Genomic DNA, 13,595 nt, shown 5'->3' with positions numbered 1-13,595 from the left:
ACCTGCATCAACTGACCACCTGCATCAACTGACCACCTGCATCAGCTGACCACCTGCATCAATGACCACCTGCATCAATGACCACCTGCATCAATGACCACCTGCATCAGCTAACATCTGCATCAACTGACCACCTGCCTCAATGACCTCCTGCATCAACTGACCACTTGCATCAATGACTACCTGCATCAATGACCACCTGCATCAATGACCTCCTGCATCAGCTGACCACCTGCATCAACTGACTACCTGCATCAATGACCTCCTGCATCAGCTGACCACCTGCATCAATGACCTCCTGCATCAGCTGACCACCTGCATCAACTGACCACCTGCATCAATGACCACCTGCATCAATGACCACCTGCATCAATGACCACTTGCATCAATGACCACCTGCATCAATGACCTCCTGCATCAGCTGACCACCTGCATCAATGACCACCTGCATCAATGACCTCCTGCATCAGCTGACACCTGCATCAATGACTGTAACTCAGAGGTGACAGAGTTGGTTGCGACTGGCTCACTGGAAAACTTCAGGCTTCATCTATGCTGCCTCTATATACACTCAAGCACAACACCCCAACCATCACTAGAGGAAGGAACTGGGCCACCCCCTCCTGCTCTTCCTAAGGTACACCCCACCCCTGTCTGTTGAAGGAAGGGAAAGGCAAAGCAGAAATACCAGTGTACCAGAGGAGTCAAAGCCCTGAGCTCCTCAAGCAGATTTCAAATGTTTATGTGGAGAAAGGGGTAGGGGGGAGAGATTGAGAGTCAGAGACAGAGACAGAGACAGAGACAGACATGGCAGGGTGGCATTTTGGACATATGTGACATATATGACACATTGGTCTTATAAGAGATATCACCTAGTAACAGCATAGCTGGCTCGGTTTGTGTAAATCCACTCCTGATAGTCACACAGTGACAGAATTCTCTCAAAGACACCTTTCTCAGCATCACTATCATTAAAAGGGTGTGGCTGTGTGTGTACAGAAGGATGCAGGTTCTATGCTTACAGTAGATTGCTTTGAACATGCTTCCTTGCTACAGAGTAGTCTACAGAGGACTGAGCCTAGTGAGGACTCCTTGGGACTATTGTAAAGAGAAATAAATGCACCCCTCCCCAAATAAACCACATAACAGTCCCTTGGGAGCTGCTCTCATCAAAGAGGCAAAGCTACCCTCTGGTTTCTGAGAGCTACAATCCTCATTCTGGGCCCGTCACACCGACACAACAACTACGTTTATTCTCTGAAAGAATGACTCGTAGGAGACCACCGTCTTGAGCATCCAGTGCATGGCCAGCCCACACCACTGTACTGAGTAGAAGCATCCAATTCTGAATTCTCAAACGACGAGCTTTGATTCTTGCTCATTAGATGAATCTTTCATATGGATCTTTCACAGTGGTGAAAGACCTCTTGGTTGGGTTCACAGGCTCCAACAGGGAGGGAAACACACACGGCTTCACACCAGTGTGCTGGTTGGAAGGAGAACATCCCCAAATAGGCTTGGATGGTTGAACAGTTGGTGACGTTGTTTGTGGAGGTTTAAGAGGTGTGGCTTTATTGGAGGAAGTGTGTTACAAGAGGCAGTCTTTAAGAGTTTAAAAACCTGGGGTTGGGGATTTAGCTCAGCGGTAGAGCGCTTGCCTAGCAAGCGCAAGGCCCTGGGTTCAGTCTCCAGCTCCGAAAAAAAAAAAAAAACTACCAAGAGTTTAAAAACCTACATTGTTTCCAGTTCTCAGTCTTCTTGCTTATGGGGCAAAATGTGAGCTCTGGGCTCCCTGCTCCTGCTGCATGCCCACTGCTTGCTGACATGCTATCCCATCCATCGGGAACTTTAAGGCTACATAAGCTCTTCCTTTCATGCGTTGCCTCGGTCACTGTTTTATCACAGCAATAGGAAGGCATTAACAACAATCAGTCTTTCAAGCCGGCCAGATTTCACAACTGAGTGAACTGTGAATTTCAGATAAGCCGGGAGGAACACAATAGTAACAGCTTGTCTACTGAAAATACATTTGCTGTTTGTCTCATGCTCAACATGAACTTCATGCCCTGTGCTCTGTTTCTGCTGTGTTCCGTTTCCCAGGATGCAGTAGAGAAAAGCAAGGGTGTCCTTCGGGCCTCTGGAAACAGCATCAGAATGCTGGCTCTGTTGGATGTGATCCCAGAATACCTTACTGGTTCCATGCCATTTCTCACAGCTCTGGGAAAGCACTGAGAAAACAGATCCTGCTGGCCAACAGGTCTCCCATGCCCACAGTGCAGCCTGTGTCTGGCACAGGCGGCCAGGAGAGCACTATCCGGGACACAGGGGCATTCAGACTACAAGTCTGATTTGGTTTGATTGCATCTGCTTCCTTAGACCAGTCTTTGTGCTTCTGAATGAAAGCCAAGTGGTGTTCTTTGGAAAAGCAAGTGTGTTTGAGACCTGAAACGGGAAGCATCTGAATTGGAAAGGAAGCCTGTGGGACCCGCACATGTGAGCAAAGAGGCAGCAGGTGATTCTCTCAAGCTGTGAGACAGGTGCTTTCGGCCATTACTTCTGCGTGCCGGCTCTCTGGTGACAATCAAGCTGACTGTCTAGGTCAGTTTTCTTAAGGAGCCACATCCTGTCTCCAAGAACCTCTCTCGCTGAGTGACAAAGAGCACTTGTGCCTTCCCCAGGTGGTACAGCAGCTTTGCGAAACGGTGGATTTCTCTGACATTTTCCTAACAGCACTACAACCTGATGACCATCGCTGTAGTTACAGCTCCTGGGCTAAGGAGCGAGCCTCAAGAAGCAGGAAAAGCCAGCATCCAGCATCCCTGATCTTAATCTCTATCAACCTCCAGGCCAACAAGGCACAGATGAGTCCACCAGTCCACCTGGCTTCTGACAGCCCCAAACCCCAAAGCTCACAGGGCCATTTCCTTGGACATCACTTCCCTTCAATCAATTATAAAATGTTTTCTATCAAAAAGTATCTTGACATGAAATGAACACATCCATGAGTGCGTACACACACACACACACACACACACACACACACACACACACACACACACACACACACACACATACCTACCTCCCACTATTCCAGGACTACAATGCAGAAAATGAAATAAATTTTCCTCTGGAAACTTCTGATTGTTTCACACCCCTGGGGTTTCTTAGTTTCACAGCTGGTGGGATCCCCAAATTTCCGATGTCACTATACTACTGATAATCAGGCTTTCCAAGCACCAGCTGTGAAAGGCAGAGCTCTGAGGGCAGTCCACATATGGGTCTGCTTTAATTTTTCAGGAACAGGTGACAGGAGCCATAGGTTCAAGCAGGAGGGCTACTAGCACAGTGCCCTACTTGTTCACATTCACACCCTTTCCTATTGCACCTGCTAAATTTTCCCTTGGGACTCAAGTCATTTAGCTCTTAAAGGCTTGAACCAGCTTTTCCAAATATCACTTGCCTATCATAAACCACAATTTTCAACTTTATTTTTTAATGTATTTAAATACAATAACCTTAGAGTACCCAGAGCTTCTGGTTTTGATATTCCAAATATCACTAGTGATTTAAGAAAAGTCAGCCTGGAGCTGCCCAGGGGTCCTTTCTTGCCTTGAAAGAAAAGAACAGAGAATTTGTGTGTGTTTAACTGGTTTTGTCAAAAGCAAACACCTGCTTTATTCTTGGAACCAAACCTGAATGAAGCAGGCATAAGAGCTGTGATTTCCAAGTAGTGTATAACATAATTTTGTTATCTGAGATTGTAATGAACGATACTGCAGGTGGACAAGATAATGATGACTGAACAGATGCGCTCAAGTGTTACTGGGAGGCTGTAGTTCCAGTGGTGACCAGCAGAGGGTGCCAACACATCACATAAGCCTAAGGATTTCCTCTTGCAAACAAAATAATTTTGCCCACTACTCAACATGGGAAGAATTTGACCCAGAAGTCTTCATTCTCCCTGAAAATTTTCTGGTTTCTGAAAAATTATTCATATAACCTCAACTTCTAAAATTTCCCAACACACAGTTTGTGCAAAAGGATTTTATCCAAGCTTAGTACAAGCAGTTAAGTTAAAAGCTTAACAAATTATTAACAATATCATATATATTTCAGCAACCCAAATACATAAATACTGGGGGACTAAATGCCAGCCTGCTTGGTCATGGTGGTGCATTACTCAAATCCTGGCATTTAGGAGACAGAGGCAGGCCTCGTTCACACAGGGAGTTCCACACGGTAGAGCTACGTCATAGGGAGACCCTATTTCAAAACAAAGTCAGCCCAGAGCTGCCCCCCTCCACTCCAGGGGTGTGGCTTTAGCCTCACAAGAACATAGTTTGTGGTTGTTTCATAATTAGCTGCTTTTAGCAAAAGTAAACACCTGCTTTATTCCTGGAACCAAAACTCAATGAAGCAAGCATAAACAAAATAGTTTCATCGTCTCAGAAACCTGGGTCTGAAGTCCTGTGTTTCTGTTAAACAGAGTTTGGTTTCAATACTTTTGACAAATGCCCCAGGCTTCCTCTGCAGAAGACTTGGGCTGGTTAGGGTGAGGTGGGGGGGGGGGGGGGGCTGGCGGAGCCCTTCTAACATTAGTGCTTCCTCTGCAGAGGAATTCTGGTTAATAAAGGCCAGATGAAGCAGAGGATAATGGAGAAGAAATGTATTAATGGTTGTGTACGGCTCACAGCACCTGCCTCTCTTAAGAGGGAGGAAGCTTTCTGGCTCCCGACAAAGGACAGCCCTGGGGAAACTTCTTGATGGGGCCAGATAACAAACCTCATTGAAATGGCTTCTTGCCCATTTAACAAATGCGTCCATCAACAGGCTGTGCACAAAAACACAGGGCTCGGAAAAGCTGACCGTATTTATTTGTGTGCTGTGAGAGAGGTTTGTTACTGAAAGGCTGAGTAAACCTCAGATTCTGGACACAACGTATTCCCATAATTTCTAAATATCTCCTCCCTCCTTCTTCCTTGTAGGCTGGCCTGCTGGGGATAGAACCTGGGCCCTGAACTGCTAAGACAAGTGCTCTCAATACTGAGCAGGAACCCCAGCCTCTAAACAGGCACTCCTGTCTGCTCACAGAGCAGAGGCAGAGGTCAGGTCCTCCAGTGGAGGTTCTAAAGTCCTAGAAAACCCCAAGTGAGTCTTTTGCTCAGTGTTGTAGCACATCATGCACGTGTGCAAGTGTGTGTTGACACCGGATAGAACATCGAGGAACACACAACGTTCCTTTGGGTCCTACCACGTGCCAGAGGACTCTGGCTGGTTGGCCTGCCCCTCCCTTCTGTCCCGTTGAGCAGAGCATAACCAGGTTTGCAGAGATCACAGAGACAGAGGTAAGAACTGTCCCCCGCCCTGTTCACTTCTCTCCCAGGGATGATAAGCTGAAAGGAGAGGCAGAAGAGGTGGGGCCAGGAAGAGACTTCCCTGGAATCCACAGGAGGAAACCATTCTTCCTTCCTCTTCTAACATCCTGCTCCCAGCAGAGGCCTCCAAAAGGGGCCGAGCTGTTTTCTCCAAGTGGGAAATAAGAATGCATCTGAACTGAACGTTCTGATTTCTCCCAGTTTCCTAATCCCTCCTCTCTGCTCATTATTTTCTCCCACCTTAAGCAAAATTCCCTTTCTAGAACTCAGTTTTCAGAAGCCATTCACAAGCCAGGCACAGTGGCACAAGCCCGTAATTCTAGCATTCAGGAAGCTGGCCCAGGCTACAAGATGAGACCCTATTTGACAAAACAAACAAAAACCCCATTCATTTTGCCATTCTTTTCCTATTGTACTGGGAATCAATCCTAAAATCTTTCATTCTAAGCGTATGGTCTACCACGAAGCTACCCCCCTTGCCCCTGACAGTTGGGCTTAAACAAAAGGCACAAGATACCTGCCCGTCTTCACCTCTCCACACAGGAAAGGCACACTGTCTAAAGTTCACAAACCACGTGTTGGTGAATGGATGTCATAGCTCAAACCTGGGCAGAAACCCTGCCTCTCCTGGATATTTGTGCTGTCCACAAGGTGTTCAGGAGGCATACACTGACCGCACATGGTGGGCAGGGCTCAGGCCCTAGGACTACACAGAGTATGCCCCTACTCACTTGAGGTCTGAAGGACGAACAAGTATGGAAGTGTAAAGGCCCACAAAAGGCCCTGAAGCTGGGAGAGTGTGCAGTGGTGAGAACTGAGGTGGAGAGAAAGGCAAGTCCCACAGAGTTTAAGGAGACCATGACCTCCCAGGCAGGTTCTGGCAGCAAGCAAGCCACATGCCTGGAGATTCTATTTCTTAGAGTGACACACACACACACACACACACACACACACACACACACACACACACTGATCCAGGATTCCCCAGTCACTCAAGTCTGACCCACACCAAGCAATAAACGTAGGCCCAATCAGTCCCACTGTGGTAAATGCTATGCTCTCTCAGCCAGGGCAGGGAGTCAGTGGGAGGGTGGGGTCGCACCTGCAAAGGGCACTGTTGGGAGCAGTGAGAAGTTTCTTAGGTGTGTCAGCCTTCTAGGATGCTGCGGTCTCCACATTCTCCTGCCTGAACCCCTTTCCTGGGGTTATAGGACAGACATCTTGAGGAAGCCAGCAACTCCATGTGTCTAGCTTGGTGCTGGGCACTTTGTGGCTACAGTCACTCAGTAGGACTCATCACCTTGCCATGCAGATGTTATTATTGCTATCATATCAAGAATGAGCCACCAGCTAGGAGGGAAGACAGGCGAGGGCAGTTTAGTCGGCAAGTTAGAATAAAATACGTGTATGTACTGTCACCATGAAACCTATTCCTTTATATGCTTACTAGAAAATAGGAGGAGGAGGAGGAAGGGGAGGAGGGAGAAGAGTAGGAAGGGGAGGAGGAAGGCAGAAATCCCAAACCCTGAGGATTAGGCTACTTGGCTGACAGCCACAAGGCACAGAGCAGCTCCCACCTGTCTGGGAGCAAAGGCAGTGCCCTCCTATGGTGACCTGGCTGTGTCTCCTGCTTTGCCACCCAATCTGTCAGGCCCTCGATGTCCTCACACAGGAAAGGTAACAATGGGACACTACAAGCAGAGTCCCTTCCACTCCCTTCCTTTCCCTGTTCTGTCCAAGTACAGCGACATGTTTTCCTCATCAGCGAAGGGTAAGCAGACGTCTGTTCTCCAAACAAATGGGAAAAGGGAGTTTGCATGTGTAAGTTCCAAGAAATAGCTTGTGGCCATCATTGCTCGCTCAGGGGTGGGATAAGGACAGGCACCAGCCCTCGGTGTCATCAGAACAGTTGGCAGTGCAGGAGCACACAGACCCCCTATTCGGGGGATACCGTGGCTGCTGGGAATGAACAGCACATACTCTGCCCCCTCTTGTCTTCCCAGCAGCAGGGACAAAAGTCAGATCAAGGGGCTCTCAAGGTCTTCTCCGGAACGAGAAGTGACAAAACACAACCTTTTAAGTGATGACAACTGAAAACAGACAGTACATGCATACTGGGACCCAAAGATGTCAAAAACAGCATTGCCGTGGGGCTGGGAGTTTAGTTCAGAAGCAGAGTAGGTACGGGGATGTCCTGGGTCCAATTCCCAGCATGCAACATATAAAAATACTATAACTATCTTCCTGTGCCATGGCAGTGCCAACCCATGACAGCCAGTGCCTTCAATCGATTGTCCCCAGCCTGCTGCTGGCCCAGGGGAAGGTGCAGTGGCCCGACTTTGACCTTCAAAGACACTCAGGCAAAACACAGGCTGGCTTGTACCTCCCTGCCAGCTCCCATCCTCCCAAGTTCAAACCCACACTCCTCACTTGCTGCAATCTGAGCTCTGTGGCGAGGTACCTCATCTCTGATTCTCTCTGCCTTACTGTCCACATGCTACTCTGTCAACTATGCACACTGCAGGGATAGATCTCCTTTTACTTCTGGGAAGTGTCTGCCAAAGCAGCAGAGAAATATCAGGCCCAAAGTGGTTTTTGAAATGGAAGGGACCTAAGTTTCTGCAGAGCCACTTGAGTACTCCACAGGGTCAGGGGTGCCTTACCTGCAGGCTCACAGGGAGGCCTGGTGGAGAAGAAGGGACAAGCTTCTCCCTCCAGCATCCCATGGGAGAAGCTGTGATATAGGTACAAGCTGCCAGCTATGTACGTTCTAACTGGTTCCATCTATAGCTAGGAAAGGCAGCCCATGTGTCTTGGTGGCCAAGTCATAATACAAGACCTAGGGCATGAAGTCAGGGAATCAGAAACCAAGTGCAGCCAAGAAATCATGTATGGAAGAAGGGAGTCAAGGGTGTCAGAGTGGAGCCTGGGGTGGGCAGCAGGGTAGGGATCTGGGAACAATTACAAAACAAGAAAGAAGGAGGAGGAGCAGGCACCCCAGGACGGGATGGGTCAGGGGGGCTCTATACATGAAAGAATCAATCAATCAATCAATCAATCAATCAATCAATTAATAAATGGTGAGTCAGAGGAAATGGCCAAATCCAAGAAGCAAAAGCTGCCCAGATAGGAGGGCAGATGTGCCTGGGAAGCTCTACATGGGGATGAGGGTGCAGCAAACGCCACAGGCAGTAAGTATCCTGACACCCCAACATCATTGGCCAGGCTCACCCTGCTCTGCTGTCCAGGTCCAGACCCGCCTACAGCACGCTCGCTAAGAAAACAACTTAGAGCCTCTGAACCGCAGCTGGTCAGTCCACCAGGCACCGTTCTCCCGTCTGCCGGTGACGTCACACTTCTCCAGGTGAGGATGACACGATGGGGAGCTGGGGCAGACCCGGAGAACAGAGCCCATGTCTGGGATGTGGAGCCATGCTGTATCAGGTGAGGCTCTCGAGTCCAGGGAGACACAGTGTCCTATACACCGAAGGTGCTCAGCATTGGTGACGAAACCGAACACAGCAAGCACAGGAACACCACGCGCGGGTTCACGTTACAATCTGGCCTGCTAAATGCCAGGTTCCAGGCTGGCCCCTCAGCCAGCCCTTCCTACTCCATAACCCCTGACGTGGTTCCATTGCAACACAGTGTGCCAGGATTCTAGTCCCTCAGAATCTCCACGGCGTTCCCTTCCAGGCCAGGGTGCAGCCCCTTCTCACGCCTGTTCCATCACCCCTGGTCCCAGCAGCCCTCCGCGCTTCCTCCATGATCTCTCTCTGTCTATCTCAGCACATCAGCTGGGGTTCAATCAACTGCCTGGCTCGGAATCCTCAGTGAGGACGGAGATCGTGACTGACCGCCATCTGCCTCTCCAGCTCCCTAACCTACACTTTCCACTGCAACTATACTGATCTCTCCACTGCCAGCCCCCAACCCCAGAGTGTTCTCTATCTGTCTGGAAGCCCCAGGTGCCCACTGCTTTGGTTTTTTTCCTTTGAATCTCTAACTCAGTAAGATCATCCTTGACCCCCTTGTCTAAAAACAAAATATGTCCCCAGCCCCTAAAGTCATCCCCTCTTTTGTGGCTTATGTAGTTTCTTCTGAATATTTATCAGTATCTAGCATACTTTATTGGGTATCAATCCTGCTTACTAATGCATTTCTCCTAACCAAAATGCAGGAACCAAAAGGATAGTGAACAGTTTTAGCTGTTGCTGGCTACTCTCTACCTTGACCCCAGCACCCGCACGGTGCCTGGCAGCCGACATGTGACCACATAAATGAATGTAAACTCAAAATGCAGTCATCGGAAGTCTGAGCTCACGTGGCCACTTTGAAATAGAATCTGTAGCAGCAGAGATAACCAGGCCACCTCAGACGTCACCACCCTGCAATGAGAGCTTACTACAAAGAGGATCAAAATACTCCAGGAGTCTCAAATCTTGGTCAGCAGGAAACATTTGCACCGTTCTTCTTTTAAGCACATGCCTTCCCATACATGCGAGAGGTAAACACATGAAGAGGTCTTGCTCACAATCTGAAGCAGTAGGTATCACACAGCACAGGGCACTTAGACACAAGACGTGGCCCCGTGTGGAAGGAACAGAAAAGTAAGAGGGGGTGGACGCCGTGGCAACTCAGGCACAATGTCCACAGGAAGCAGCCACCTCCCCCTCCCAGGGCAGGAGGACAGACAATACAGCAAGAAGTGGCTCCATCAGCTCCTCTCTACCAACCTGTTGCAAGTTAGTGACTGGAGAGACCTGGTTCCATAAAGAAAACATACAGGAGAGAAGCAAGGCTGAGATCAGCACTACCCGATCTCAGCCAAGCAGAAGGCCAGAGAGGTAAGGTATTGAGCGCCGTGCCTCCACCCCACACAGGGGTACCATTATCCTTGCCTGTGTGTCAGACACATAAAAAGGCTGTGGACGTCCACCAAGTATAACACCACAGAAGAAGAAAGCCTGATTCTCCCCATCTAAAATCTCTCTCATGGCAATACTGCAGGAGCCAAGACAGAGGGCTCAGTGCCTCTTCAACAGCATGAAGATTAGGGACTATGAGGTAGAGCCATGGCCTCCCCACTCTTCTGCTTGTCAAGCGTCTACCACCAGCCTCTTCCCAGGGAAGATGTTCCAATGAAAACCAGATAACATAAATCAAATCCAGTCCAGAAATTTCAATAAATACAGATTTGGGAAACTGATGGACAGAAATCAAATTGCCAGCACTCCACACGGCTGACACCTTTCCTGTTGATAGTTTGAAGATATGATTTTTAATGCAAACAACAAGTTTGCATGGAAAAGAGGTAGAATCCTCTTTTGTGTTTTATGGGGTATTTTACTTGGCACACGATTCCTCTAGACTTGAAAGGATCAGTGAACGAAAAGGGTCCTTCGTGATTTTGCGGAAGAAACTGGGGGTGGTACTAAGGAAGAATGAAGCAGAGAAAGGAGAACCAGAATGGGTCATGATCCACGGTTTCCTCTCTACTGCTCTCAGGGTTCGTCTTCATGTAGGGAGTATTAGCTGGACCCTCTTAATAGGTTTACATCAGCTAGGACCTGGCACCAGTGATGGGCAGTTCTACTGGTCCCACAGCAGGTTGTCAGCCACTGTGTCTCACCCTAGCTGCCCCTGCCAGCTCTGTCAGAACATCTGACCCCCACTTCTGCATCTTTCTACCCTTCAGATACTTGAAGGCAGCTCTCATAGCCCGTGGTTTTCTCCACGATAGTCACCCACTTCTAACCACTTTTAAATACTTTACTCTTTGGAGCCTGTGCAGCTACGCTGCAGGGCCTGTGACTCGACTCCAGACAGTTGCATAAATGCAAAAGAGGCCAGGTGAACAGAGGTAAGATGGTTTCCTCCCTTCTGCTCCAGGGAAGGCCTTTTCACCTGTGACTCCACACCAACGCCACACCCCTTCCCACACTCTCCACAACCAGCACCCCCGGCCAGAAAGAAGGTGCTGACAGTAAGCAAGTGGCATTTACAGACACTGTCACCAGATACAACCAGGCATTTCACCCCTCACAAAACCCCACGGGCAATAGGTACTCTCATAGACGATGAATGATTCTAGTTTGTCTGTGGCCACAGCAGAGCTCTGGGACCTGCTCAGAGGGAGAGTCGGGAAATTCAACTTGTTTATGGCCTGCCTTGTTCCAGAAGAAGCCACTGAGTAAATCACTACCCCTTCCTTATGCTTTCCTGACTCAGACATGCATTTGTTAAATTAAAAAAAAATATCAAATTTAAAACAATAAAAATAGGTCTAATCTCAAAATGGTGCTCAGGCACTGGGAGGGGCTGGGACGGAGATCTAAGCCAGGCTTGTCACTCCCGGCTTCCACACTCACTTGGTTTTGGGAATCTATCCAATTGATGTGTCTGCCAGGGGATGTGTCATGAGAATGGAGCTAATTATCCCCATAATCCACACATTGGTGGAACCTATCACCGGAGGGAAACGGAGGTTATCTCAAGCCCTTAGCCAGACAGGCGGCCAAGGAGGCATGTACTGGCTAACCTTGAGTAACTTCGCCCCAAGCTGTCACAGGCTGGCTGCTTTGAGAACTCTGCCAAAATGAGGGCTTGGTTCCATGGGTCTCCAAGCCCTGGAAGGCCAGACACTGCTCAGAAGCTCTATTGATCCCTCCTGTCCCACCGCCTACTAGCTAACTGCCCCACACTTTATTCTTCCCCATCTCTATCAAGATCCCTCTCCAGTTTCCTCCACTCTTCCAGTCCTTTTGCTGGCAGTGGGAAAGGGGAAGCCACTGCTGTTTGAGAAAACAACAGTCAGGGCCAACCAGGACCGTCACAAGGCCAGGGAGGAGGCGGCTGTGGCTAATCAAATCCGAATGTGGACCCAGCTCAGGGGTGGGGACCCTGGGGTTGGCCGGACAGATGCAGGCGGGGCGGCTCCCTCCAGGAGAGGTGGAAAAGATTGCTGCGTGGCACCTCGCTTTCAGGCTCACTATCTTCGAATACGAATGGGGCCCAACCGGGCAGGACCTGGGCAGCGATCATAACCGCTGAGATTTCCCAATTCTGATACTCTATAACTGTCTCTACGCTTTCCAGCAAACCCAATCCAGCCGCCACTGGTTCTCCGGAGGTGGCTGGGACCCAGTAGCTGTCAGATCTGGATGTCGCCTCGGCAAAGCAGAGCTCCGCTTCTTCACAAGTGGCTCGCTCTTTGGGACAGTCAGGCGACAGTTCTGCTGACCTTGTCCCCTTCCCCACCCATCTCATTTATCCTCCAAGAGTGTGCGCCCCAGGCTCCGTGCCGGCTCCCAGTCAGGGAAGACAGGGTCTAGATGTCCTCGGTCAGTTGCCCGGTAGAGTTTTAGGAAACTCTTCCCGCCGATTTCACTGCACTTAGACGCGATCTCGTCGCAATGTTCCTTCCCCAGAGCCCCTCCCTCAGCCCCCTGATGCCCCAACCCTTCAGCCCCGCAGCCCCGCACCTTGCCGCAGCGGCGCACGCGCCAGTTCAGACCGGTCCTCCGGGAAGGCGTCACGGAGGCGCTTGCACAGGCGGCCCAGGTCCGCGAAGCTGCGGTGCAGGTAGAGCACACTGCGGTCCGACCACTCGGTGCGGATCTCGAAGAACTCCTCCTCATCGCCACGCCGGCTGACGATGAGCCTGCGGATCCCGTTCACCCAGCAGCCGCGCACGAACATGTTCACGAGCGACGTGCCCTCAAACACCGCCGAGGCCATGCCGCGGGAGGCGCATGCCCCTGCCGCCGGGGGCGCCCTCGGCCCCCGACTGGGGTCCGCCTGGGCAGAGTGGGTCTGGGCAAGGGCGATCAGGAATTCTCTGTGGGACGCGGTCGATCCTCGCAACGGCCGTTAAGAGTCCCGGTGGGTAGAAGTTGATGCCCCGCGGATGTGCTCTAGCTCTTCGCGCACTCTGGGGCGGCTACGTGCGGCCCGCGCTCTGGGCGGCGTCGCCAAGAGTCTGTCTGACTGCTCCGGCTGCGGCTTTATAAGGCACTTCCCATCGCGGGCGGTGCGGGCGTCGACGTCGAGTCCGGGCTGCAGCACCTCCCTCCTGCCTCCCGCTGACCCGCCGCGGGCGGTCCCGGCCCAGGCTCCACGCAAGGCGCCGCCTCCCCAGTCTGCCCGCTGCTAAGCGGGGCGGGTCCTGCGCTCTCCCGGAGCGCAGGGCGACTTTCTGCTCGTTCCTACTCTGAATCC

General features: G+C 50.5%; 1 protein-coding gene across 5 annotated transcripts in view; it reads right to left on the bottom strand.

Moving 5' to 3' along the window:
* Pxdc1 (PX domain containing 1) overlaps positions 1–13,358 on the bottom strand; it is a 28,284-nt gene extending 14,926 nt beyond the window's left edge. For 4 of the 5 annotated variants that reach the window (XR_015640883.1, XR_015640884.1, XM_087591025.1 and 1 more), the window contains exon 1: positions 12,860–13,358. Coding sequence is in view for 3 of the 5 variants with exons in the window: in XM_087591025.1 (XP_087447151.1) it covers positions 12,860–13,115 (256 nt within the window). In the remaining 2 variants the exon portion in view is untranslated. 5 annotated transcript variants of the gene reach the window in all.
* Positions 13,359–13,595: the final 237 nt, after the last annotated feature.

This window comes from Rattus norvegicus, chromosome 17, assembly GCF_021556685.1.
Source record: "Rattus norvegicus strain SHRSP/BbbUtx chromosome 17, alternate assembly SHRSP_T2T, whole genome shotgun sequence".
NCBI classification, from domain to species: Eukaryota; Metazoa; Chordata; class Mammalia; order Rodentia; family Muridae; genus Rattus; species Rattus norvegicus.
Note: the sequence above shows the minus strand (reverse complement) of the source record. Positions and strands in the feature narration are given on the sequence as shown.